The sequence below is a fragment of the Bacillus rossius genome, chromosome 18 (assembly GCF_032445375.1).
Source record: "Bacillus rossius redtenbacheri isolate Brsri chromosome 18, Brsri_v3, whole genome shotgun sequence".
Taxonomy (NCBI): Eukaryota; Metazoa; Arthropoda; class Insecta; order Phasmatodea; family Bacillidae; genus Bacillus; species Bacillus rossius.
In genome coordinates this window covers 29,656,198-29,683,028 of record NC_086345.1, presented here as the reverse complement: position 1 = coordinate 29,683,028, position 26,831 = coordinate 29,656,198, and the positions used below count along the sequence as shown (strand labels likewise).

Here is a 26,831-nt window from a genome sequence, read left to right as displayed (position 1 = left end):
GCAAAATACTTTCTTTCAGTCGGTTGTCTGAAAATAAAATTACACTAAAACAGTTATCAACAGTTTGCTATGCGATAAATAGATGTTTACTTTTCGGAACATAATTGTTTCTGCTGGTTAAGGAAATTAGATTCATCGATTAACCAACAGCGAAAAAATTACTCGATTCATTTTAAATCGATTCTTACTGTATTTATTTTGTTTAGTCACGTGCTTCTGTTGTGTTTGAAAGTTTGAATAGTCCATGCTCCTTAGTCTGATTGTGATCGTCACTTAATATTTTATATGGATAGTCTGAGTGATGAGGACGCAGAGTCGTTGTATGATTTGTTTAACAATTCGTGTCAGAATTTCCCCGACAATACTGCTATTTTACACGACTCCGGTGAACATCTCGATGTGATAATAAAGTATACGGAGTTGATGTCGGAACTGGAGAAGCTATCGCTGTGTCTTAGCCAGTTTTGTGGGAACTGCACTTACATTGGCATGTGTATCAGGAACTTGCACCTCGCGCCCACAGTTATACTGGGGTAAGTAGAGAGTGTTTGTGTAAGCGACTGTCAACGCTGTCAGTTTGGGGAAATGTGTTGACGGTCAGTTGCGGTGTGTAGGATCTTGCGGGTGGGAAAGGCGTACGTGGCGGTGGGTCGGGACTGGCGCCTGCTGCGGCGGCTCGGCTGCCGCTGGCTGGTGGCGGAGCGCGGCGGGGCGATGCGCGGGTGCCGCCTGCGGGCCCGCCTCAGGCTCCACGGCCGGCCCCTGGGACTGTGGGAGGTGCGCCGCGCGGCCCCGCGCGCGCCGGGCCCCGTGGGGCTGGCCTTCGCGGTCCGCACCTCGGGCAGCACCGGCCGTGCTACCACCGTGCAGGTGCCCCACGCCGCCATCCTGCCCAACATCACCGACCTCAGGTGCGCTGCTCTATGTAGCTGTGCTCTCGATACCTGACACACAGGGAACGCCCTCCTTTACTGTTCCTTTCCATGTATTCTACAGTCAATCCCTCATCACCCATCCTTTCACCTTACGTGTGCCTTTGCTACTGCCCTCTCCCTTGTGTGCTTCCAGTTCAGTGGTTCTTCTAGCTGTTCAACCTTCACTCCGACCCGACAGTCATCTTGCAAATACTGTATAATGTTATCAAACACTAGTGCTTCATGCCAGGGGACAGCCCTACTGGATGGCGTGGACGTGTGAGTGCGCAGGCGCGAGCTGCGAATGGAGCCCAGCGACGTGGTGCTGCTGGCTGCGCCGCTCACCTTCGACCCCAGCGCGGTGGAGATGTTCCTGGCGCTGAGCAGCGGCGCAGCGCTCAAGGTGGCGGCCCCTGCCGTGCGCGGCCAGCCTCGACGCCTGCTGCGCGGAGTCACCGTGCTCCAGGCCACGCCGTCCGTGCTGGGCCACTGGCTGGGGGAGCACGGCACGCTGCCGTCGCACCTGCGCGCGCTGCTGCTGGGCGGAGAGCCGTGCCCGCCACTGCCCGTGCTCGCGCGCTGGGTGCGCGGCTGCGCCCGCTGCCATGTGTTCAACGTGTACGGGCTGACGGAGGTGTCGTGCTGGGCGTCCGTGCAGAGGGTGCGCTGGGACGCCCACGCGGCCGGCGTGCCGCTGGGCGCCCCGCTCTCCCACACGCTGCTGTGCGTGCGCGACACGACCGGCCGGCCGGTGACTCACGGGGAGGGCAGCTTGTTCGTGGGTGCGTGCCCCTCGCTTGTGTTCCTGAGCACGCCTAGAGCGTGTTTCTCCTGTGCGTGCAGTTTGGTACGGAAAACACAGATTGTGGCTATTCATAATAGCAACGGATTAAATTACATAAAAGGTATCGTGCTAAGTAGGCATGTGACAAAATACAGTTGTATTGGAGAGCATTATCACATGCAATGAAGATGAGAGGATATGAATACTGTGTTAGGCTTTCAAAAGTAATTTCTACATTGGAACTTCTGTTGTCTTCTTGTCTGTCTTAAGCTGGCTTAAAGCAAGAGGCAATGTTGGGTTGATCTAACAGTTTGGTTCCTCCTGTTGCGCTTCAAGGAGGTGACTAGTCTAATGTAGTTCATGGCTAAAAAGAAGGGACCTGAAAAATCACATTCGTGATAAACTCAAAAAAATAACACAAATTATTATGTTTTGAGCAGGGGTGCAACAACAGGAGGCGGCAAGGGTATTTGGCCCGCCCTCTGAAACTTTGAAGTGGGGGCAAACGGGGGCAAAAAAAGTGCTGTGTAATCAATTTTTAGATAATAAAACTGCTTAAATAGCACCATTTTCCACCTTGAAATACAAATTTTCCCGGGGGAGGACCCCCGGACTCCCCACTTCAATAAGGGGGGGGGGGGGGGGGATCGATTATTCTTTATAAAAATGTATATTGCCCCCCCTTTGGAAATTTAGTTGTTGCACCCCTGGTTTTGAGTTAAAATGCAATTTTCTAATTTTTATAGTCATTTTCACGAATTACTACAAAAATAAAATGTTACTTTTCCCACTGTGCTCGTTTTGTACCTCGTCTCCCCAACACCCGATGCCTTCTGCCCTAACGACCGGTTCAATATTGGGATTCTAAATTTGCAAGTTGGACAGCCTATAAACATCTTCATGTAATTTATTAACACGTACAGTTGTCACGATGACAGCTGAGCTGGACTGCTGCACGCTCTGTGTTGTTTCAGGAAGCTTGGAACGAACGTGCTTCGTCGGCGACGAAGAGCCACGGGTCCTGACTGAGCCGGTGCTCCGAGCCACCGGGGACATCGTCCAGGTACAGCATAGCAGCTCACGTGCATGTGTCACTAGAGACGAGGGGTCATGAGGGATGGATGACGTGGGTGGAGGAAATGGGAGCACCCTGAGAAATCCCACCAGCAACACTGCGGCACTGCGAATATCCCGAGACTCGAACCCACTCAAGCGTGGTGGCCCACCACTCCTTTGTGTTGGACACAGAGAACAGCCAGAATACGTGACGGTGAGAGGAAGGTCTGGAGGTGACGCTGCGTGGTCTTTGAATATATACACTGTATAGAAGTTGCGAGTGGATAGGATTTACTCTACGTTTTTCAGGAGCGTATGATGAGCAGCTTGGGAACTTCACCGCTGCAGTGCGCTGCCGTAACGCCCTGTATCGTCTTAGTTGTTATTTACACGTTAGAGCGCAGCACTGTCGCCCGCTGTCATTCCCCGCACCCCCCAGCTATCATTCACTGCAGCTCAAGGTCGTTCAACGGGAGGGGGAAGGGGTGTTTGAAGAGTTCGACATTTCTCCGCTAGGGACCACCGCAAGTCGATGCCCTAGAAATGGTGGCGATTGCGGCGGTGAATTAACCAACTACCTCAAAACCGTATTAGAAATTTTAACCTGGGCTGGCGACTTCTATACAGTGTATATATTCAAAGGCGTGGTGCCGGTGCCAGGTGGACGGGGCGAGCGGCAGCGTGCTGTACGCGGGGCGCGCGGACCGCCGGGTGAAGCGCTGGGGCGAGCGCGTGGACCTGGACGCGGTGGAGCGGGAGGTGCGTCGCTGGCGCGCGGACGCGCGGTGCCGCGCTGTGTGGGACGACCGCTCGCACCGCCTGGGCCTGTTCCTGCTGGGCGACGCACGGCGGCAGGCTCGGGACGTGCGATGGCACCTGGCACGCCACCTGCCCCCCGCCGCGCGGCCCGACACGGTGCGCGTGCTGCCGCGCTGGCCGCTGTCTTCCCACGGTGAGCCGTGCAAACCTGCTGTGTACTGGCACTGTGATACAGTTACCATAGAGCAAGCATTACAAGGCAGTAGCACTGAGTTTGGTATGTTTGCTCAAAATTTATTTGCAGACAGTAGAAACACTTTTAAGTAGGTGATAGAGCGGAATCTCATTAGAAAGTACCTTATTTTAAAGGAATTATCTTTTTATTGTATATATTTTTGGCGTTCTATGTGAAGAAATTTACCTGTTCCTAACTTTTATAAAAAGTAAATTTTACAGCTATTAATTTATCGCTTTTAACTCTTTAGCTGAAATGTATTGATGCATTGCATGATATGTTCTCTATTAAAACATTCTGATGAAAGTTGACAAGCGACCACCAACACTGACTAGAACCTCTTAACGAGCAATTATGCATAAAAAAATCCACTCAACTAATAATTATAATTTATATACTTGATAAGATAAACCTAATTAACTTAACAAAAATGCAAACTATTTACCATAATATGGTTAAATATGACCTTTAAGCACCAATTTACATAATATTTGATGCTTAGTAGGTTCACATACGTATTTCACAAAAATAATTATGTTTGTATTGCTTTACAAAGCCCTAGGAATAAAACTTTTACATGAATTATATACATAGTTTTTATATATTTATAACTTTTTAATTTGATTGTAGATCTTCCACATTTTCATGGTTGTAAGTTTTGTAGTATCATCTCGTTTTAATCTTGCATGGTATCTGCTGTCCCTGGCGGGAGTCCCTTCTCAGCCATTAGGTGGCTCTCATTCCGGTCAGTGCGTAGTTGGCCTGTCAAAATGAGTTCCTTCAGTTGGAGTGGGTCGTAACCACGTAGTTGTGTCTTTCGTTCCTCGCGATAGCGTTTCCCCCATGAATAGGTCGTTAGTTAAGTTTAATCAGTAAATTCTACGCTAACTTCATAACACTACCTCAAGTAAATTGAGTTTAACTGATTTAATTTGTGAGCCCAGTTTCATTTGTAAGCTTTCTGGTAAAGTTTGATTGCTTTAAATCTTAAGATTTGATTATTAAATCAGAAAAGCTGCCTTGTAGTAATATTAATAATTTTGGAAAATTAGTAAGAGTGTTTATTTATATAAGTTTTAGTGGCATAACTAGAAAAATATTCATACTTTGTAGCATATGTAGTTTCAAACTGAATTGCTAAGCTAAATAAACCAGCTTTAACCTTGTGGAAAAGTATCTTCAAGGCTCGCTCTCAAATGCTGGTTATTTAATTTTTTATCATTACTATTATTTGAGGCCATGAGAGCTTTGTGCAGTGGGATATCTTTGGTCTGAAATATTGTCTGAAGATCATCAAATAGCTGTAAAAAGTCAAGCATGTTCGTAATTATGATCAACCTTAATATTTGTTGCAAAGCTTTAAAACATTGGAAGCCTGAGATTTGCTCCTGAAATTATTTAGTTTTTTTTCTTTTTGTGTTGTATTTTTGTTTAAATAAAGTTGGTTACTTGTAAAAAAAATTCAAAAGGTGGCAATTCATTTGCTTTTATAAATGCTCAATATTAATATTATGCATGGTTATCATATAATTTTTATTGAATGATGTTATGTATAGACCCCAATACTTAATCAGATCAGAATGTCAGTGGTATTATCAGATTATCGGTGGTGACATCAGGGTATTGGTGGTGATACCAGGGTATCGGTGGTGATACCAGGGTATCTGTGATATTGAGTTATTGGTGGTGATATTAGAGTGTCAGTGGTGATATCGGGGTATCTGTGGTATTATCGGGTAATTGGTTGCGATATCGGGGTATTATTGGAGGTTTCGGAACAGCGGTACTTATTTTCATGCAGCTCGCTCTGCGTGACCCTGCATGCCATTACGTCCCCCCACTGCCCGGTCTCCGCCCCCCTGCTGCAGACTGAGGAGCGTGGACGTGTGGCTCGCAGGGAAGGTGGACGACGCTGCCTTGAAGCGCTCGCTGCGGGAAGGCGAGAGGCGCGAGGGGGACTTGGAGCGGACGTTCGCGAGCTTGTGGCTGGAGTACCTCGGCCCCCAGGAGCCGGCTGCCAACGACAGTTTCACACGCTGCGGTGGTAACTCCTTCGTCGCCCTGCAGTTGGCCGCAGAGCTGGAGAGGCTGTGCGGGCAGCCAGCCCCGGGACAGCTCCTCCCGCTGCTGCTGGGGGGAGCCACCTTCCAGGAGTGTCGCGCGCACGTCCGCAAGCTTGGTGGGACAGCTGCTGCCGAGGCAGACTCAGGAGAGACAGGCCTGCCCCGGCCAGCAGCTGGCACTACCGCCTCGCAGACAGCTGCTCCCGAGGCAGACTCAGGAGAGACAGGCCTGCCCCGGCCAGCAGGTGCCAGCACCGCCTCGCAGGCAGCTGCTCCCGAGGCAGACTCAGGAGAGACAGGCCTGCCCCGGCCAGCAGCTGGCAGCACCGCCTCGCAGGCAGCTGCTCCCGAGGCAGACTCAGGAGAGACAGGCCTGCCCCGGCCAGCAGGTGCCAGCACCGCCTCGCAGGCAGCTGCTCCCGAGGCAGACTCAGGAGAGACAGGCCTGCCCCGGCCAGCAGGTGCCAGCACCGCCTCGCACGCAGCTGCTCCCGAGGCAGACTCAGGAGAGACAGGCCTGCCCCGGCCAGCAGGTGCCAGCACCGCCTCGCACGCAGCTGCTCCCGAGGCAGACTCAGGAGAGACAGGCCTGCCCCGGCCAGCAGCTGGCAGCACCGCCTCGCAGGCAGCTGCTCCCGAGGCAGACTCAGGAGAGACAGGCCTGCCCCGGCCAGCAGGTGCCAGCACCGCCTCGCAGGCAGCTGCTCCCGAGGCAGACTCAGGAGAGACAGGCCTGCCCCGGCCAGCAGCTGGCAGCACCGCCTCGCAGGCAGCTGCTCCCGAGGCAGACTCAGGAGAGACAGGCCTGCCCCGGCCAGCAGGTGCCAGCACCGCCTCGCAGGCAGCTGCTCCCGAGGCAGACTCAGGAGAGACAGGCCTGCCCCGGCCAGCAGGTGCCAGCACCGCCTCGCAGGCAGCTGCTCCCGAGGCAGACTCAGGAGAGACAGGCCTGCCCCGGCCAGCAGGTGCCAGCACCGCCTCGCACGCAGCTGCTCCCGAGGCAGACTCAGGAGAGACAGGCCTGCCCCGGCCAGCAGGTGCCAGCACCGCCTCGCACGCAGCTGCTCCCGAGGCAGACTCAGGAGAGACAGGCCTGCCCCGGCCAGCAGGTGCCAGCACCGCCTCGCAGGCAGCTGCTCCCGAGGCAGACTCAGGAGAGACAGGCCTGCCCCGGCCAGCAGCTGGCAGCACCGCCTCGCACGCAGCTGCTCCCGAGGCAGACTCAGGAGAGACAGGCCTGCCCCGGCCAGCAGGTGCCAGCACCGCCTCGCAGGCAGCTGCTCCCGAGGCAGACTCAGGAGAGACAGGCCTGCCCCGGCCAGCAGGTGCCAGCACCGCCTCGCACGCAGCTGCTCCCGAGGCAGACTCAGGAGAGACAGGCCTGCCCCGGCCAGCAGCTGGCAGCACCGCCTCGCACGCAGCTGCTCCCGAGGCAGACTCAGGAGAGACAGGCCTGCCCCGGCCAGCAGGTGCCAGCACCGCCTCGCAGGCAGCTGCTCCCGAGGCAGACTCAGGAGAGACAGGCCTGCCCCGGCCAGCAGGTGCCAGCACCGCCTCGCAGGCAGCTGCTCCCGAGGCAGACTCAGGAGAGACAGGCCTGCCCCGGCCAGCAGGTGCCAGCACCGCCTCGCAGGCAGCTGCTCCCGAGGCAGACTCAGGAGAGACCGGCCTGTCCCGGCCAGCAGGTGGCAGCACCGCCTCGCAGGCAGACTCAGGAGGACTAGCAGGTGGCGAGAGGCTGTGCGTGAGCAGCTGTCGGGGCAGGACCACGGTGCACTGTGGGGACTGTGATCCGGAGCAACCGGCCCCGCGTGACGGCCGGGCCAGGCTGGAGGTGAGATGGAAGACCAGCCTGGGGCGGTGCGTGGATGCCTCTCCTCTCGTGGCTCGGTATTGCAGGTGGGTATCTGTGCGTGCAGCTGTGCTAGTGCCACGCCGTGCGCCGTGCGAGCCTGCGATGTGTTGCTGCAGTGGCAGGGAGCTGGTGGTGGTGGGCTGCCACTCGCGCCGGCTCGCAGCCCTGGACGCCCACACGGGGACGATCGTGTGGCAGGTCGACTTGCCCGACCGCATCGAGTCGTCTGTCTGCATATCCCCAAGTGGAACGCTTGGAGTAGTCGGTAGGGTAAGCTCAGCCATTACCAAAGTACTTGGCAGTTATTTTATTATGATTGTTGTACTGTTTTACAGATTCCATCTACTTACCGTGTTTACCTGAAAATAATGTGACACCATACTTTTTATTATGAGTTTCAGAAAATTAGTTTACTTTACTGTGTGGAAATCACAATTCAAATACGTAGAATTTAAATAATACTATATTTACTAGGACTTTTCTGTTTCCTATTTTGTCAGTAGAGTGATTTACATGCTCTTTTAGGAAACAGCAAGCAGCAATTAGAAAAATGAACTATGGTCTATGTCTGTAGTTAAAAAGCCATCGGGCAGAAAGCAGAGAATGCTGCGATGTACTGTGGTCGTCTGGTTGAATGTGAAGGGGGGGGGGGGGTGCTTGAGCCACAGGGAGGGGAAGCAGAAGGAAGTGGACTTGAACTATCTCCCCCTCTCCAAATGGTTATCCTGTCTCATCTGTCACGCCTCCCTTCCCCAGAGTTTCAGGAAGCCGTAAACAAGAGCGACTAAAGTGGCATGAGTGACGCAGTTCGAAGGCACATCATGTAGTTTTACAACTTGGCAGAAGTTCAGGATGCTATCTTTAACAGCATATAAAATTGTATAAGGGATGAAGTTATTACGTAGTGTGTGTATTTTTTTAACTAAGCTGTTCCTCATAGAAGATATGTTAAAAACATTACTCTACTTAATTAATATTCTCTACTTAATTAATATTCTTACAAATCAATATTTTATAAGGGCATGTACAATACATTGCCAAAGAATGCATAAACAAAGATTGTACCATATTCTTAATGAGCAGACTCCACAAAATAATGCTTCATATACATGAACATGTGTTACAGAATATTGTTTCTTAAAAATTTGCTTCTAATTGTACCAAACTTTTCTGGCAATCAATAGACCAATTTCATATTGCATTCAAAACATAATGTTTAGCTTCTTTTTCAAAGCAATGATTCTCTTGCTTTTCTGTTGAGATTTCGGTTGTTGTTAGCAAAGAGAGATACGCTCTATAACATCCTCAGCCAAAGTGTCTTCTTGTATAAATGTTAGGTATTATATTGACTCGGTGATGAAGTGTTCAGTTTCTGAAAATTAAAATTGGCAAAATTTGTTTTGCACTGAGAAGTCATTAATATTTTTGAAGGTAGTCAAGTAGAAAAATTTGTTGGGTGTATCTCTAAGTGAATATGTGACCATCTGCATGTGTCCAAGCCAGAGAGAGCGGGAGGAAGTGAAGGCGAGTGATCCCGCAGGCTGCTACGATGGCGGGGTGTACTGCCTGCGTCTGGACACTGGCACCCTGGTCTGGAGGTTCTTCACGAGCCAGATGGTGAAGAGCAGCCCCTCTCTGTGCCAGGACAACTCCTCTGTCGCGGTGGGCTCCTACGACCACCACCTCTACTGCCTGCGCCTGGAGGTACCCGAGACTGCTACCATTACTGACTGCACCTTGATGTACTTTACACCATCACCTCTACTGCCTGCGCCTGCAGGTACCCGAGACCGCTACCATTACTGACTGCACCTTGATGTACTTTACACCATCACCTCTACTGCCTGCGCCTGGAGGTACCCGAGACTGCTACCATTACTGACTGCACCTTGATGTACTTTACACCATCACCTCTACTGCCTGCGCCTGCAGGTACCCGAGACTGCTACCATTACTGACTGCACCTTGATGTACTTTACACCATCACCTCTACTGCCTGCGCCTGCAGGTACCCGAGACCGCTACCATTACTGACTGCACCTTGATGTACTTTACACCACCACCTCTACTGCCTGCGCCTGGAGGTACCCGAGACTGCTACCATTACTGACTGCACCTTGATGTACTTTACACCATCACCTCTACTGCCTGTGCCTGGAGGTACCCGAGACTGCTACCATTACTGACTGCACCTTGATGTACTTTACACCACCACCTCTACTGCCTGCGCCTGGAGGTACCCGAGACTGCTACCATTACTGACTGCACCTTGATGTACTTTACACCATCACCTCTACTGCCTGCGCCTGGAGGTACCCGAGACTGCTACCATTACTGACTGCACCTTGATGTACTTTACACCATCACCTCTACTGCCTGCGCCTCCAGGTACCCGAGACCGCTACCATTACTGACTGCACCTTGATGTACTTTACACCATCACCTCTACTGCCTGCGCCTGCAGGTACCCGAGACTGCTACCATTACTGACTGCACCTTGATGTACTTTACACCATCACCTCTACTGCCTGCGCCTGCAGGTACCCGAGACTGCTACCATTACTGACTGCACCTTGATGTACTTTACACCACCACCTCTACTGCCTGCGCCTGGAGGTACCCGAGACTGCTACCATTACTGACTGCACCTTGATGTACTTTACACCATCACCTCTACTGCCTGCGCCTGCAGGTACCCGAGACTGCTACCATTACTGACTGCACCTTGAAGTACTTTACACCACCACCTCTACTGCCTGCGTCTGGAGGTACCCGACACTGCAAACGTTACTGACTGCCCCTTGAAGTACTTTTTTTCTGCTGCAACTATTGTTTTTTCAATATGGTTACCAATATTATTATTCTTTTTTTAAAATTTATTTGTGTATTATTTTTCAGGTTGAGTACTCAGTTAGTTCACACACATTTTATGACATTGCAGGTGTAATTAATATTAATAACTTACTCGTGTGTGCTCATAGAAACAGTACCGGGAATATGGGTTAGTAATTTTAACTGGGTAACTGGGAGTGTTTGGCATATTATGAAGGGATTAAGTTAATAAAAATTTTAGCTTAAATTTTGGTTGTTTTGGGTTTGGGAAGTGAAAGAGAATCTAGTCAGATGCTGCATCAGGATGTCTTGCTCCAGATGTAAGAGACAGGATTGTTGCTGCAGGACGGGGCAGTGTGTTGGCGAGTGAGTCTGGGCGCAAGCGTGCTGGCGTCGCCGCTGCTGGAGCCGTGCTCGGGCCTGGTGCTGGCCGCCGCGCTGGACGGCACGTGTGTCGCCGTGTCGCAGCGCGGCGGGGGTCTCCGCTGGAAGCGCCGGCTGGTGGACCCCGTGTTCTCGTCGCCGGCCCTGCTCTCGTCGGGGCGGGCGCTGTTTGCCGAGGTGTCTGGGCGGCTGCTCTGCGTGGAGGCAGCCACGGGCGACCAGGTCTGTGTCCTCTCTGCAGCTGAGGTCCTGCATGCCCTTCAAGGGTATCTGCTTATGTCATTTAAAAAATTTTAATATTTAAATAAAATGCCACAAAATTCTGTTGTAAAGAAGATTGAATACAGACTTGTGCAAAAATGGTTTTGTGTTTGGGTGTCCGGTTTATAACAAATTCTATCTCAATTCCAATAACGATCCCTTCATAATAAATACCCTTTTATCAGGATCAGAGTAGCTTACTGGCATGAAAAGTCTGAGCTGATTGCAGTGTTGGTGTGCAGGTGTGGTCGCTGACGCTGGGAGGCAACGTGTTCTCGTCGCCGTGCGTGCTGGACACGGCAGTGCTGCTGGGCTGCCAAGATGGCCGCGTGTACCGCGTGGATGACACGGGGTCCGTGTGCTGGCAGACCAGGCTCGACTCTCCGGTGGTAGCGACTCCGTGCCGCCTGCCGGGCGAGCCCCGGGCCGTGGTGGTCGCATCCAGCGGCTCGGCGTACCTGCTGGAGCTGCAGTCGGGGGCGGTCCAGTGCTGCCAACGCCTCCCGCACGAGGTGTTCTCCTCCCCGGCCGCCTGCGACCCGCGGCGAGTGTGCGTGGGCTGCCGGGACGACCACGTGTACTGCCTGGACGTCCGGTAGCTGCAGTACCTCCTGTTTCATTCACGTGTTGTTTTGGTCCCAATGTATGTCTCATTCTGCAAGCGTTCCCAACTAGTAACTCATTTTTCCCCAGAATATATTTTTTTTTCATAATTGCTGTGAAAACTGGCAATGAATATGGTTTCCTCTTATACATATTATGTAGCAAACAAAATGGAAATTTTACTCTTTTTTTTTTCCCCAGGAACTGTAAAGGGTAGAATAATTAAATGTTATGATATAAAAAAAAAGTGTTAGCAAATATTTTGTTCAAACTTAAAATATCGTAATATTACACAATCTAATTTTTATTAATTTAGTAAATAAAGAAATGTTTCAATTAAGTAAGTAGCTGCTGATGTTTTTAAAATTTCAATATTTGTAACAGGACATTAAATTTACACTGCTTGGGTACAAAAGTGTTTTTTATAAATATGTATATGAGGCTACTTATTTCAGTTCCAAGCCCGACTGATGAGCGGACATGGTCATTGGACCGAGGCGCGAGCGCGGACTGCGAAGAGGCGGTTGGGGAAAGTGGGCAGCTGAGCGGAACTGCCTCGCTCCAGTTGCCGCACCTGCTACGTCTGCCTTGCGCCGGAGAAACCGACAATTACTAATTCCTCTTGTCCCCAGCTACATATTCTTTACGCCGGTGTATGACCCAAAATGGAAGAAGGGCATATTGAGTGAGGAGGCGCAACGGTGAGACGCTGATTTCACAATCCAGATAACTCTGGTTTGATTCCCAGTGTGATTTTCATAAATCACTCCAGACTAGTGCTGAATTGTTTCTTACAAAAGTCTTCTGTAAGAAGACTGAAGTTGAAGTGAACTCAAAGAAAGGATAAGGTCATCAGTGGGATATACATGTACTGATACAAAGACATAGATAAAGATGGACAGAGAGAGCACAAAAATAAAAGAGTGAAGCCTTGGGGGATGCAGATTCCACAAGCCTCCAAATTTAGGTAATACAAATAAAATATAGGACAATAGGTATTCTTACCTGGTACAAGAAATGCCAAGCACTAATACATGTCAGAAATATTTGCAATCAAGTGGAATGGAAATAATCCACACACACTCAATACTGTGTCAATGTGATGGCTAGAGTCCCGTAAAAGTGGTTTTATTTTTCCTTAAATTTCGTTTTGAAAAAATCAAATTTCGGTTTTATTTCGCTGTTTTGGTTTTTCATTTTTAACTTTAGAGAATGGTTTTATGAACTACATATTCAAACGACACCACAAATTTTAAAAGAATGTATTAACTATACATATGGAATTTTACTAATAAACATAAAAAAGTAAGATTCCTGTACAAATAAACTACACATATTTGAGCATTTCACTTTACATGACACCTAGATTTAAAAAAAAAAATTAATAGGCAGGTTTACAACTGCAGGGCATTGCTTAATATTAAGCATATGTCTTTGTAATTGTTAATTAATAAATACAGTTTCAAATGTCCCAATTGGAAAGCAATAATTTCAATGTAAAATAACAATGTTTAGTTGAAAGACACCATTGTATAGACTTCAGCATTTTCTGGTTTGAGATTTCTTCTTCTGTCGCTAACTATGCAAGCATATGTAGAAAAAGACCTCTCTGAATCAACATTGGTTGGAGGCAACCATAGTAATTTTAAAGCAAATGTTGCAAATTCAGGATATTCTGCTCTAAGTGAACAAAGAATTTGACACAGATCAACAGTCTGTGTGTGTGCATCTCGTAACTGTTCTGAAACTACTCGTTTCAGGACTGTCAAACCTTCAATAATACTTGGTTGTTGCAAACGTGGTTCTTTGAAAGCTGGCAAATTGCACATTAAATTTGCTATGTCTTTTTCGTTCATGGATCGAACTGTGAGGTGCCTTGGATTTAATAGTTCACTGCATGCTTTGAAAATATTTCTGGCAGGATCTGTGGACATCAATGTTGTGAGCTTAGTTTTGCTTTGTTGAGCAGCTGTTTTCAATTTAGCTGTTACTTCAGCCTGTTTTACAGTTCGAAGAACTGAAAGTTTTTGCTTTAAAGCAGGTGAGAATATTCCTTCCTTGAACAACTCCAGCTTGGTGCAGATATCCTCCAATTTGAGATGGTGAAGATGAAATGTTGGGAAAGAGTTACCTTCCAATAATTCTACTAAGGCAACCAATTTTGGGCAATTTTCACTGACGAAATAAGCTTGTATTCTGACTTCCTGAAGTTGATCTTTAGACATGTCATTCGTGAAATTCACCCCTGCATTGTTACGGTCAGAAACTTCATTCATAAATTCAACTATGTCATCTAGATATTGATCAATGTAAACAACTGCCTTGAACCACGAGTTCCAACATGTCAGTACTGGCATTGGAAATTGCTTGACTTCCGTACGATCTTCATGCTTCTCCCTAAGGAACGACAGATAAGCGTGTTTCCTTTTTCTTGTGTTCAAAAAAGCACTTTTGACATTCACGACAAAACTGTTTAACTCACTAAGAGTACGTTGCCAAGTACTGCCTACCAGAATAATTTTATGCGCCCAGCACTGAATATGTATCAAATGTTCACCAATAACTCCAACAAGGAAGCGTATTTGCAAATTTGTTCATGTACGCAGCCGAGTCTGTAACAATCGCAATGCAGTTCTCAAACTTCACTTCATATGTATTTAAGGTTTCAAGTATGGCCTGAGTACATGTTGAATTGGCAGTGTCCGAAATCACTGAAGCTGCCAAGTGCACATTATTAACTGAAGAGGATTTGAGTGGCTTGAAGAGAATATTAAAAACACAATTCCCTCCTTTGTCTGTAATTTCATCGCACAATATGATTTAAGTCTTCATCTTTAACATTTTTCTTAATTTACTTTTTCATTTTCCTTTTTCATTTTCTCACCAATTAATGGGACATACTTTCTTCGCGAGGTGTCAGCACTAGGCAAATCTCCACCTCCAGACACATTACTAGCAATCCAAGTCCGTAAACTGGGATGGTCAAGTTTCTCCAGTGGAATGCTTGCAGAAACAAATGCTTCTGTCGTGCCTCTCACAAACAATTCCTTGTCAGTTTTGACTTTTTTTTGCGATTTCTTGTGTTTCTTGAATTGATAGCTGCCGTTTGCATAAACTTCCAAGTTTCAGCTTCTTATGGCGATCACTTTCAAGGTGTTTCTTTAAAGTATCCATCCTTTCATGCTCCAGCCTGCAGTTGCAAAACTTGCACAAGAATGTTGTCTGTGACATAAAATCCATCACATTTAAACTGGGCAGCCCTGACCTGAGGCGATACCTTAGGGTTTGGCATGATGCCCTAGCTCTTATCTCACGTGGTTCTGATTAAAATAAACTGATTATTTCAGGCATTCTTCTGACAATGTACACAATACAAACAAAAGGATGGCATTTAGGCAAGTTTTGCTTGGCTAAATAATAGTGGCACGGCGTATACTGCACTCTAAAGTTAACACTGTTGGCAAATAAAAATTGTGGGCTTGAAACAGCTCTGCATGGCCCGGTGCCTTGGCACGGCATGTCTCAACTTAGTATTTTTGTAATATTTCTTGCTGCTGTTCTTTGCCCTTTTGACGCCGTATTCACTTGCTCTGCGGCCGTGTTTCATTTGCTGTGAAGTGTAGTTTCGGCAGTTATAGGTCACTGATTTTTTTTTTCAATCGGCGTAGTGCCATGTGTTCATGTTTACGAGTAGGTTGCCAAGCCAGTCAAACGTAGTTGAAAGGATGAGGTTGTTAACCGTTCAACATGAAAGCAAGAATTAAAAATTTATATTTCTCTACAAGATTAATGTGTAAATACAGCTGTAAGGCGACAGTTTGCAGCAAAGAAGTGGGTTGAAAATCATGGCAGCTATATTGTGTTGAAAACATCGACGGTATTTTTTATTAACTTTGTGTTGATATCAGATACGTTTATCTCTTTTTAATTTGTTTATGATTGCAGATACTGCTTACGTTTCAAATTGTCATGATAATGTGACGGGAATACTGTAAATCATTATTTACTTTCATTACTACAAAGCGGCCATGTTGGAACTTATAAAAATAGCGATGTGCCGTCAACATCGTGTTTACTTGTTTTTCGCGATGTCTTGCATGGGTGGTCTAATTCATTAGCCAGAGTCTAATTATTATCTTAGCACAAAATACTCTAAATATTAATATCAGTTTAATTTCTCAATGCTGTGCGATTTTGGTGTTTTGTCGTGAATTAAGGTAAATTGCGGTGTTATTTCGTGATATCGCGATTCGCAAAATTTCCTTGTCTCTAGTAATGGCGTAGAAAAGATGGAAAAGATGATTAGAGAAAGACTGGATTAAGATCCAAAAGTGAATAAGTCATTAACAAAGCAGTTGCAGTTGCCATGGTGGTTATCAGGAAATTGTGATCAAGTTAGCAATCTCTCCCCTCCCCCCCCCCCCAAAAAAAAAAAAACTTACAGTTAAAAAGGACCCGCTGGAAAACCCACACACCAGATTACACGGCTCTGGCTTCGCCATCTCCGTTCTGTGCGGACTGCAGACAAACTCTTATGTTGATGTAGATTTTAGGATTTACAACGTAAAGACTTTGGAGTTTAAAAAAAAGATTCATTGCAATTTTTTTCTACATGAGATTTTTATTTTCATCAAGCTGATAAATGCCTCAATTTTATGCTGGAAAGCTAAACAGAAGATACTTGTCAAGTACCAAAGAAAATTTTTGATTTTACACTGGTGTAATGTCACTGTCCTCTCTCAGCACAGAGTTAGACTAAAGTATCTCACTCCTTCAGGATCACGGCCATCCACATTACCGAACTATGACATAGCTTTAACCGAACCACAAAAGAAAAGTGAACACACAGTAGGTACAATGGTATTTAGAACACGTTAGAAAGAATATATACAGGTACGTGTTACTGTTTGGAGAAGTCTCTTGATATCATGTTGCCTTAGTGATTCAGATGCCTTCCTCAATTGTTATGGAAATGTACAAGTGAAATGTGAACTACAATCCACCAGAAAACAGATAACACTGTACTGAAACGAAAACAGACAGTAACGAAAACGCTTGCCCCACATTACTTGATAATGAAACACCCGGCACTGGCTCGGCTGGCAGCCGGTTGCAGAGCGTGCAGAGTCATGGCACACCGGGCTGAGGTCCTCGCGCTGCCGTGTTTATCTGCGCCGTGTGGTGTTAAGTAATCAACTCTTAACTTCACCATTTTTAATTTGGAACGTCAGTTTGGATGCAGTAGCATTCAGCCACTTCGCTCTTATTACAACTGTGTTTTCATTAAAGAACTATCTGAGAATTAAGTCATTGGGCTAGGAAGCTGAGACATCTAAAAAAAAAAAATGAGACCACACAAAAGTGTTTTTTTTCTAGCATGTAACTGCAAGTATGTTGCACTCCTGTCTTAAAATAGCAGGCTGCATCTTTCCTCCGATCATGAAGCATGGCTGAATTTCAGTGACGGGTGACGTCCCACTATATGTGTAGCGTCTCCCAGATACAAACTGCAGCCCATGCACGTGCAACAATGCGCAATTCGAGATACCGCTTCACAGTCATGTAGCATAACACACAAGAGTCGTGTCGGCAGAATGTGCTCTGTGGCTTTGTCGACGGGAATTCCTTCTTAGGGCATACATCAGGCCAACCAACTAAAGCCCCAGAGTACACTTTACAAGTTAGTTTAAGAACAGTTTACACCACTCTCTTCAACGTAGGGGCATAGGGCATACATGAGGTATGTCACGCTGACTTGCACTAGACAACTCATGGTGACGAAGCAAGCTGCACTTAAGAAACATACCTGTATAAACAAGAGATCAAGTTCTTTTTTTGGTTGGGATCCCCTTTTCACACCTTGCATTCACTAATGTCTAAGTACGTTTAATTACAATTTCAAATTTAGTGTTCAGTGTTTTATTTTATTTTTCAACTTTTTAAAACTGTGTGGAGATTGATAACCAGCTACTCATTACAACCAGTGGTAGAGCAATAAATTAAAAAAAAAAAATCTTATTTTAGTAATTCTATCCCCACAATACTCTGCAAGAGTATCTAATGTCCTGGAGACTAGCCCCAACTGCTAAGACCCGGATGTCTGTCACACAAACTATTGACTCCACTGCAAGTCATTCTTTAGTTGAACACAAGTGTCACAGTTAACCCTCGCAGGCTAACTGGAAGTAAACCATGAGGAATATTGTTGTAGAAATAACTGTTTGCAGAAATGTGACACCTATTCCTATTACAAATCAATTTCAAGTTGGTTTTAAACGAACATACTCAACAGGGAACAAAATAAACATAAGCGTGGGTCCAACAGCAAATGGGAAATGTGGCAGACGTTACTGTGAACCATACAGTTTTCTCAGGGTACTCTTTCCTGCTGCCTTTCACATAACATCTCAACTCTCACTTGTCTCCAATGGCCTTGGTGTCAATGAGACTAATGATAAAAGTGACTCGCTCATGCAACTATAAATTGAATTCAATTCAATTCACTAAGCGGGGAAAGCAGGCAGTGTTGGCAGTCCGCTGATGCCGACACCTGTAAGTGCAAGAGTGCATACTCCACAAGAACATACATACTTGGAAGCTTCAACACAGAACCAGTAGCTGTTTATTTTTCAAACATTTTATTCAGTTTGTCATTACAATAAATTGGAATATCATATACACGTGTACAAGAAATTAACAACATAATAAGATTAAATTATTATCAATGATATAATTAACAGTAACGTATAAAAGTTTATAAGTAGAAAATAATGATTAATTTTGAAATTTGAAAACATATTTTTCATACCATGTGTACCTATATATGTGCTACTTATTAAAAAAAACTGAACACCAACCGCAAGTGTAGAAAGACGTACGCCAACGTAAATCAAGCATGTGAAAAGTTTTGAACAGCCGAGTGTAGCAAAATGGATAGTGTTTAACCTAAACCCAGACAAGTTGTCACTTGGAAACAACGGTGATCCGTATGTTGTGTTCTGCTCACTGCTGGCTTAACTGACCAGCAACTATCTCTGCACGATGTGGTTTAAATAAAGCCACCTCAACTGTGAGAGGTTGAAGGAACATTTATTACACTGCGTGCTCAGGAATGGCTTCGCGACCTCACTTCCACATCACATCTCCCACGCAATTAGCTATATGGGAGCAGAACTATACACTGGTTGTGTTATACTTGTTTCAGAACCTCAAAGCAACACTGCAAGGATATATGCTACGTAACAATTACAAGCAGCTGTACACAAATACCTACACCCCAAGTCAACATGAACATCAGTATAATCCTAAACTACTGCTAACAATGTCCACATGATTTTAAATTTAAAATGCCTTCAATTAATTTAGCACAAACGTCTTTTGATTCCCAAGCAAATTCAGAACTTATAAGTTGCCAAAACTAATCAGACAGAGATGCACCACACCTGAAGTAACAACATGTGTGGTTAGAAAACTCCATAAACTGCATAGTTTACAAATATCCAGCACAGCCCACAGGAGGATGAACCCAGGCGTTCAGTGGTACCACACATCAGGCATCGCAGCCAAATTAGGTATAAATTATAGGTACTCATGCAGAAGTGAGCGAGCACGAACCACCTACTGCTCCTCGTCGCCGAGGTCGTGCTTCACTTTGGAAAAGTCAAAGTCCTCGCCCGTGCCCCGCCGGAAGATGTCGAGCACGTCGTCGCAGGTGGTCTCGAAGTGGGTCGTTGCGTCGAACGACTTGGAGATGAAGATCTGGGAGGCGGTGCCGTCGTCTGTCGGCTCGAAGAAGTCGCTCACCACCACGAACTTCTGGCGCACCGGCCCCAGCAGGTCCAGACCTGGCTTGATCTCCATCTCGGGGTTGTCCGTCTCGACCGTGGTGGACACCATGGCGATGAACCAGCCCTGCGCGGACACCTGGTGCGTGTAGCTCACGAGCGACACGTAGATGTCCGAGCGGCGCCCCACCTGCTTCTGCGGGATGATGATCTGAGTGGAGAGCGCATCGCGTGTGCCCGGGACAGGGTGGTCCATCAGGCAGATGCAGCGCACAACCTTGCCCGTCTTCTTGACACGCTCCGGGACATAGCTGGGGTCGCAGTACACTTGCTTGCAGCGAGCCACCTCGTCTCCGGACCTCACCCCAACCACCCGGCCTTCCTCCAACACCAGCCCGTCTATGGGCTTATCCAACATGTAGGTGCCACCGTAGATGGCGCTCAGCCGGGCGAAGCCCTGGGGCAGCTCGCCCAGCCCGTACATGGGGTACAGGTACGGCGACTTGCCGTAACGGGCCAGCGAGTCGCTGTACAGCTTTATTCTCCTGATGGTCTGCAGAGCCTTGTCATTCAAGTACTCGTCATCACGGTAAAGTGCCAAAGCATGGCCAGTAAAATCTTGGGTGTTTTTATCCAAACCAAATTTATCATAAATCTGCTGCATCGTCAAGATGTTGGGATCCATATCCTTCCAACTTTTAGGATCATCTTCTCTTACATCCTGCACGTAAATTAAAAAATTGCGAAACCTTCGCTTCTCGAACATTCCCATTAAATCAGAAGCAAGAGCTTCCTTTTGATCCACTGGGACCTTCGAAATCTTCCCACCTTTATACACATAGCTCCCCTCAACAGACTTGAATTCAAGGTACCTGGTTACACCAGTGTGGATCAATAACTTCACGAGAGAACCATTTGCCATTAAAAACTTAGGGATCAGATCCACGTTCCAGTCCCTGCCTCTCCCATACGTCTCATCGGGAGGTGGCGCACCAAAACGTGTAAAAAGTTCCTCCAGCGGAGTGATGGAGGCCGACTCGCCACCGTAATACTTGTTACGATCAACATGAAGGACTTTCTTACCAGAAACAGATAACATACCGCTCAAAATGCATTCTTTAAGTCCTGTTCCAAGGACGATGGCGTCGTATTCTTCATCCATTTCTCCAAATGAAATTAATCCCTACAAACGTCAAACAATTTTTAACAGGTAACGTGAAATTGCTGCACAATCTTGCAGCCAACTGTTGAAACCTTTAACAACAATTTAGGTCAAAATTGATTAAAACTAGAAAGATATATATATTATTTTCAAAATATTTTTTTTAATCTTAATATTTTTTATTTATTAAGTTAATGGTTTTAAAAACTTACGTCATATTAAATATTCACTTATAAGTGAACCATACAAAATGTAACAATTTTGAGTTTAGTTAATTTGTTTTTATTTGTTTGAATTATTCGAGAAAAACATGTACAATACAAACAATAATTGTTATTTTTTAAATAATAATTTTTTAAATCTAATTTTTATTATTGTAAAATACCGTTTTATGTTATTAATGACAAATTAAAGGCAAGATGTACATATAGAGCCAGTTCCAATAGACTTCTCGCTTACCACATTTCCTAGGGCTACATATTTAAAATATATATTACAATAAATTTGCTTTTCTAATTTTTACTTTTCAACTTTTGCGTAACCCTTCACGCAAAAAATAAAAAACAAGTACAATAATTTACGGCAGTATTTTTTTAATATTTTGCTAATGTGTTTTTATTTTGTAATAAACATATAATTGCTTTTGATGTGGCTAGTACTGATTGTTTATTAGCAGTACTGAAGGGGCCTCAGAATTTTTTTTTCTTTGCTGATAACACTTAAAATGGTTCTGCGTATAGTTCCAGGATTTTAGTGTAAAGTAAAATAAATTTAGGTCATAGTATACATATCTCTAGCAATGTCAATATATGACAACACTACTAGAATTTCTACTTTATTGAGAAGGAAATAATAAATTTTTAGTCCTGAGATCAATCTTTTAACAAAGTAAAATCATAGTTTAGTTGACGGGCTATTGTACTTTCTGGTTTACTTGAAAAACCCGCATACAATTGCCCTTGTGTACAGTACCAATGCAATTACAATGGACATCTTTTTGGCCTCTAAAATGGGTTTGAACTTTTTTTTTCAGTAAATACGTTTTCTACTAGTTTGAATGTTTATTTATATTAAATATTTTAATCGTGATAAATTATTAAGTGATAATTATTTTACAATTTCTTTAAATTAGTTAAGAGATCAAAATATACTTTTTTTTTAAATTAGTGATGATGTAAATACTCATATTCATTTTATATATACACGCAAACATCCCTTCCTATTCAGACAGACCTTTTATATCACTTGCGGTGACAGAAATATAAGTATTATCAAATATTACAATGTAACTGAATAGTATTACGAACTTACTTCAGTTCTATAGTTCGTACTACGTTCTTGATAAGTACGAAATTACAAGATATAATTGTTTATAAACACATGAATAATAATATAATTGAAAATCTTAACATGCATTTTGAATAAGTAAAAAAAAAAAATAAATAAATAAAAAATAAAAAGTAGATCACTAGAATGGTTGGTTGGTTGACGGAAAAACATAAATTTACCAATGGTTTGAGTCCAGCCTATATACTTTTTTTTAATAAACAATCTAAAATATAGAAAAAATTTGATTTCTAGTGTGAAGACATTTTGGTTTATTTTGTTGGCCAGCTTATTTAATCAGTTGGCAGTGTCAGATGTAAACTTGCAGTTGAATACGTGTGCGTGCGTGTCAATGTGAATTGAGTTATGTTGAGTTACATCGTCTTGTTTTGTATATGTAATTTTAAGTGCGTGTTTTCGTTAAATGCGTATTGGGCTTGACGTTTCGAAGTTTAAGGTATGAAGAAAAAAGTGAGTAAATCATGTGTCACTCGGTGAAATTCGTGCCACGTATGTGTTTTGAGTTGACCAGGTTATAAAGTCTCAACGCAATATTGATATCAAATGGAAGTGTTTGTTGGCGCAAGTTTACGGAAAACCCTATGTTCGCAGATGCGCCAGCATGTCATCAGCCGGAAGTGGAGAGATCAGCGCGCAGCAGCCAGACAGTTCCAAGTGTGCCACGTACTTGTTCCCCAACTCGCAGCCTCGAGCGCCAGGGCCCGCCTCTATCCTCAAGGGGCATGCCCGCAGTGCGAGCCACGGTGGGGTGGGTGCTTCCCCGGGCAGCGCCCCACGCCCCGCGGCCCCACTCCCGAGCGGCCACCAGCGTGCCCTCTCGCAGGGTCAGATCGCAGACAGCGGTGCCCTGCGGGGGCATAGCCGTGTTGGCTCGCGCACAGACTTTATTCTGCCGCCGGGCCACAAGGAGCCCGAGGAGGGGGCGGCGGCCGGGGCGAAGCCCGGGGCGCGCGGACACTCGCGCCAGGCGTCCCGCTCGGAGTCCATCTACACGCTGAGGCCGGCGGGTGGACCCACGCTGTGGCGCCAGCTGCGGGCGCTACTCCTGCGCCGGGCGCCACCGGCCGTCGAGGAGCCGCACTTCCAGACGGTGGTGCCGAACCACCTGGTGCCGCCACGCACCCCCGCCAAGGCGCACCCCAATGGCCGCCGACCCGACAACCGCATCCGCACCACCAAGTACACGCTGCTGTCGTTCCTGCCCAAGAACCTGCTGGAGCAGTTCCACCGCGTGGCCAACCTCTACTTCATCGCCATCGTACTGCTCAACTGGGTGCCCGCCATCAACGCCTTCGGCAAGGAGGTGGCCATGATCCCGGTGCTGTTCGTGATGGGCGTGACGGCCATCAAGGACCTGTTTGAGGACCGGCGGCGCCACGCCAGCGACAAGCGCATCAACAACTCCACCTGCCGGATCTACAGCAGGTACGGTGGTGGCCTCGGCTGCCTCTAGTTCTGGGGGAGACACCTCACGTTGCTTCTCGACTCGCCAACAGGACGTTTCAAATTGTGAGGTAAATCAAAGTTGCAAATCAAAAAAAATATGGTGTTTTTGAGCACTACAAATGCTATCCTGTGAAAGGGTTTTTTAAGAGTCTAACTTTATTCTGGAAGAGACTCGTTATTGGCGAGGGATAATCGTGGCAAATATAGGATGAAAACATTAATGAGAGAATTGAACGAAAATATAAAAAATAACTTGAACAGATTATTTATAGCAGTTTTAATAATTTTCCATCAATATTTACTTGTTTAAACCCTTTATTACTACAAAAATTTTCCTGATTTCAGTTGGCATAAAAACCCTTATGTTGTGAGGATTCATACATTTTATGGTATTTTAGTATTTTAAAAGTGACTGGCCTAACCATAACTTAATTTTGTTACGATCACCTAGTTTATCACAGTCTAGCATCTTCGAAAAAAAAAATTTCAAGAACATAACCTTTGCAAAAAAAAATCCACAGAACTGAGACAATATTAAGTACCTACCACAAAAACACTCTACTTTTCCATCATCACTTGAATGGCTAGCGCAGGCATTTACATTCATCAAGGAAATATATGGGATGCACCATCAATTCGTTAAGAACATGCAATTTACACAATCACTGTTCTTAAATCAAAAATATAAAAAACAAAATCATTCTCCACACCTCCACTATTTCAAGCATCTAAAGTCAAAATAAACAATCAATTTTCTATGACAGTCTTTTAACTGTAGCTGTTCAGATTCAAACTGTTCCAGTTCTGTACGCCAAAATAAAATTGAGGCATCTGTACAGTGTATTGTGTGGAAGGGAATTATATAAGTATTTGTACAGACAGTTGTAAGAGCTTGAATGGTTTGATTGGCAAGTAGGCCATTCAGTGTTGGGCCCAATCACTTCTCATCCATAGCTAGCATACTGTGGAGCTGTCTGCTCTCAGTTTCAACGTCACAGCATTCTCTACGATGCACGTTGCACTTGCACAATGAGGACGCAGCCATATTGTGTTGCCTACGTAGTTCAATTTCAAGTTATTTGTGTTTACTAATTTCTAAAAGTACTGTTTGATTGGTCAAGTCAGGTACGTATCTGTAATTGACCATTTGTGTCGCGGTCACACATTAGCAGTATATTTTTTGAATGTTTTTTTTTCTCCTATAAACATTTAGAAGTAGCCAAATGAGAAATTAAATAATAATAATAATAATATAAGTGAGTAGCCTTGCGGTGATCAGTTATAGGAAGAAGGAACTCAAACAGTGTGGCATACATGCCATGCACACACATACGTACGAGCTATGCTAGTGTGCGGTGCTTGTGCTCCAGAAGGCAGAGCCGCAAGGTCTTCTCACCAAGCGTGATCACGGTGAAGAAGGGCCTTGGTGAGGGGGGGGGGGGGGGGGGGGGGGTCCTTCAGTTGCTGCCCTTGCCCCTGAACTTCAACCAAACAAATTTCTTGTTTGCAGAAAAAAATTAAGCCACAATAAAGTTTGAAAGCCCCCTAAACATATTATTTTTTAATCCAGAAGGGAAATTCCTAAGCAGAATAAAAAACATGTACTAAAAGTCATAAATCATTTTAATTGCAAATTGTTCATTTTGAAATAATATCATTTAATAAATTTGATATTTTTTGACCGTCAAAATTTTTATTGAGTGTTGTGGAGTTTATTACTAAGTAGTTGGGGTTTGTATTGCTAAGTTACAAAAATTAATTTTAATTTATTGACATGACAATTAAAACTCCATTTGGTTTAATCAATATTAAATCATACGAAAAATTAAATTTAAAAAAAAATTCTAATCAACAACAGCCTTAATTTATGGGGAAGAAATCTTAACAATAGCCTTAAGTAATGAACAATGAAGAAAAAATTATGTAAATTGTATTATATTCTTTTAAGGTGGCTAAGTAATATCTGAATTTTTTTATGTTTAAAGAAAATTAAATTTTATGAAAAGTTTTTTATTATTAATGTCTAGATCATTTAGACAGCACACTTTCTCAGAAAACCCTGTTTTTGACTTAAAAGTAAAGCAATAAATAATCTAGCTAGAATTCCGCGAGTCAAGAATTTGTTTAGGAAGTTTCCTCCTGTATTACTTTTATTCTGGCAATCTATTATTACTTAAGAGTTTATTTGTTATAAGAAAAAATCTATTTCCAAGTCTGTCTCTCACACTATCAAACTTACCTGTCAAACTGTGTTGAATTATAGTTACACTCGAATTTGTTTATGTCCAATGGTTGGCTCTAAGAATGTTCGAAGCAAATATTGTAAGCAAAATATGTTTTGAAAGTCTCTTACATCTCACTGTCAATGCTTAGGTCGAAATCTTGAATCCATAAATAGGGCAGTAAAAGGTTTAAAACAAAGACTTTAGAAACCGAAATATTACAAAATATATATTGTATATAATATATTTATATAGTATAAAAAATTACATAGGTAATTATTTTGGCGATAACCAACAACCAGCTTATTTTCCATTGAAAAATGATATTGTGCTCGAACTGCACTTTTAGTTAATAATTATGTACACTGAGGTACACATTCACATTTGCATTTATATACCAAACAAATCATGTACAACATAAATTTACAGTGTATCTTAAGATACTAGTTAAGTTGGCGTGTGTACTGATAATTGCTTCCTGAACTGTCTCCACAAATGTGGCGGCCATGTTTGATCAATACACCCTGTACCCTTACAGCAATGCACTTAAACATGTAGGAGCATAGAAAGCAATAATTAGCCTCAGCCATAATCTCCACTCATACGTCAAGATAATTATGTTTAACGAAGCTTGCCACAAAACAAAGGCTTCTAATCCATGATTACAGCATTGTTTAAAGAAATATATAAAACATTGTTTCTTTCTCATATATTCTACGTAATGTGTATTAAGTTACTGATCACGTTAGTTATTTACAAAGTTCAGTTATGGTTGATAAGTACCATGCAACATTAAAAAAAAATATTCAGTTTAGGTTGTAAATGTAAAAAAAAAAAAATTATATAAAAATAGCTACCATAAAATTCCATCAAAAAAGCAATAACGAATCGGCATAGAACTTTATCGTTCAAGTCAAAGATGAAACTGTTTAAGAAGAAAGTAGTTACTCTAAGTGTGGATATGTCTTTCTTCGAGTTTTGCAATACTCCAGGTACGTAAATGAATTTAAAACAGATACTTAATTGTGCCTTTCCTTACACTAATAGCATAAAAATCATTATAGAAGTCTATGAATTTTCTCTGTGTGTGTTGGGGATACAAATAGCTATGAAGATAGAAAAAC

At 44.6% G+C, this 26,831-nt stretch overlaps 3 protein-coding genes across 8 annotated transcripts in view; 2 read left to right on the top strand and 1 right to left on the bottom strand.

Annotated features, from left to right (window-relative positions):
- The first annotated feature begins 236 nt into the window (after positions 1 to 236).
- On the top strand, positions 237 to 13,400 carry LOC134541194 (beta-alanine-activating enzyme-like). 3 transcript variants are annotated; one of them, XM_063384440.1, is made up of 10 exons: positions 237 to 533; positions 615 to 911; positions 1,206 to 1,696; positions 2,673 to 2,761; positions 3,415 to 3,706; positions 5,646 to 7,710; positions 7,783 to 7,931; positions 9,207 to 9,370; positions 10,844 to 11,104; positions 11,386 to 13,400. In XM_063384440.1, the coding sequence occupies exons 1-10, from the start codon at positions 286 to 288 to the stop codon at positions 11,740 to 11,742; spliced, it is 4,413 nt and encodes a 1,470-aa protein (XP_063240510.1). In that variant the 5' UTR covers positions 237 to 285; the 3' UTR covers positions 11,743 to 13,400. The 3 variants fall into 3 exon arrangements, with proteins under 3 accessions (XP_063240510.1, XP_063240509.1, XP_063240511.1); XM_063384439.1 differs by having other exon boundaries at positions 5,646 to 7,931; XM_063384441.1 differs by lacking the exons at positions 10,844 to 11,104; positions 11,386 to 13,400 and having other exon boundaries at positions 5,646 to 7,936; positions 9,207 to 9,365.
- A 4,967-nt stretch (positions 13,401 to 18,367) lies between these two features.
- LOC134541463 (rab GDP dissociation inhibitor alpha) lies at positions 18,368 to 20,808 on the bottom strand. Its single transcript, XM_063384939.1, has one exon. It carries the CDS (start codon positions 20,690 to 20,692, stop codon positions 19,364 to 19,366), a length of 1,329 nt encoding a protein of 442 aa, XP_063241009.1. The 5' UTR covers positions 20,693 to 20,808; the 3' UTR covers positions 18,368 to 19,363.
- A 1,524-nt stretch (positions 20,809 to 22,332) lies between these two features.
- Positions 22,333 to 26,831, top strand: part of LOC134541267 (phospholipid-transporting ATPase VD) — a 62,752-nt gene continuing 58,253 nt past the window's right edge. For 3 of the 4 annotated variants that reach the window (XM_063384560.1, XM_063384561.1, XM_063384558.1), the window contains exons 1-2: positions 22,333 to 22,489; positions 22,631 to 23,464. In XM_063384560.1, coding sequence (XP_063240630.1) covers positions 22,641 to 23,464 — 824 coding nt within the window. In that variant the 5' untranslated portion in view covers positions 22,333 to 22,489; positions 22,631 to 22,640. The remainder of the gene's footprint in view (positions 22,490 to 22,630; positions 23,465 to 26,831) is intronic. The other variant, XM_063384559.1, reaches the window with a different exon arrangement.

Excerpts from the sequence above, each read along its gene's own strand:
- LOC134541194 (XM_063384439.1), top strand. The coding sequence starts at position 286 with ATGGATAGTCTGAGTGATGAGGACGCAGAGTCGTTGTATGATTTGTTT. Across the intron at positions 912-1,205 it reads CCCAACATCACCGACCTCAG|GCGCGAGCTGCGAATGGAGC; the intron begins GTGCGCTGCTCT and ends GTGAGTGCGCAG. Across the intron at positions 7,932-9,206 it reads TGGAACGCTTGGAGTAGTCG|GCTGCTACGATGGCGGGGTG; the intron begins GTAGGGTAAGCT and ends GTGATCCCGCAG.
- LOC134541463 (XM_063384939.1), bottom strand. The coding sequence starts at position 20,692 with ATGGATGAAGAATACGACGCCATCGTCCTTGGAACAGGACTTAAAGAA.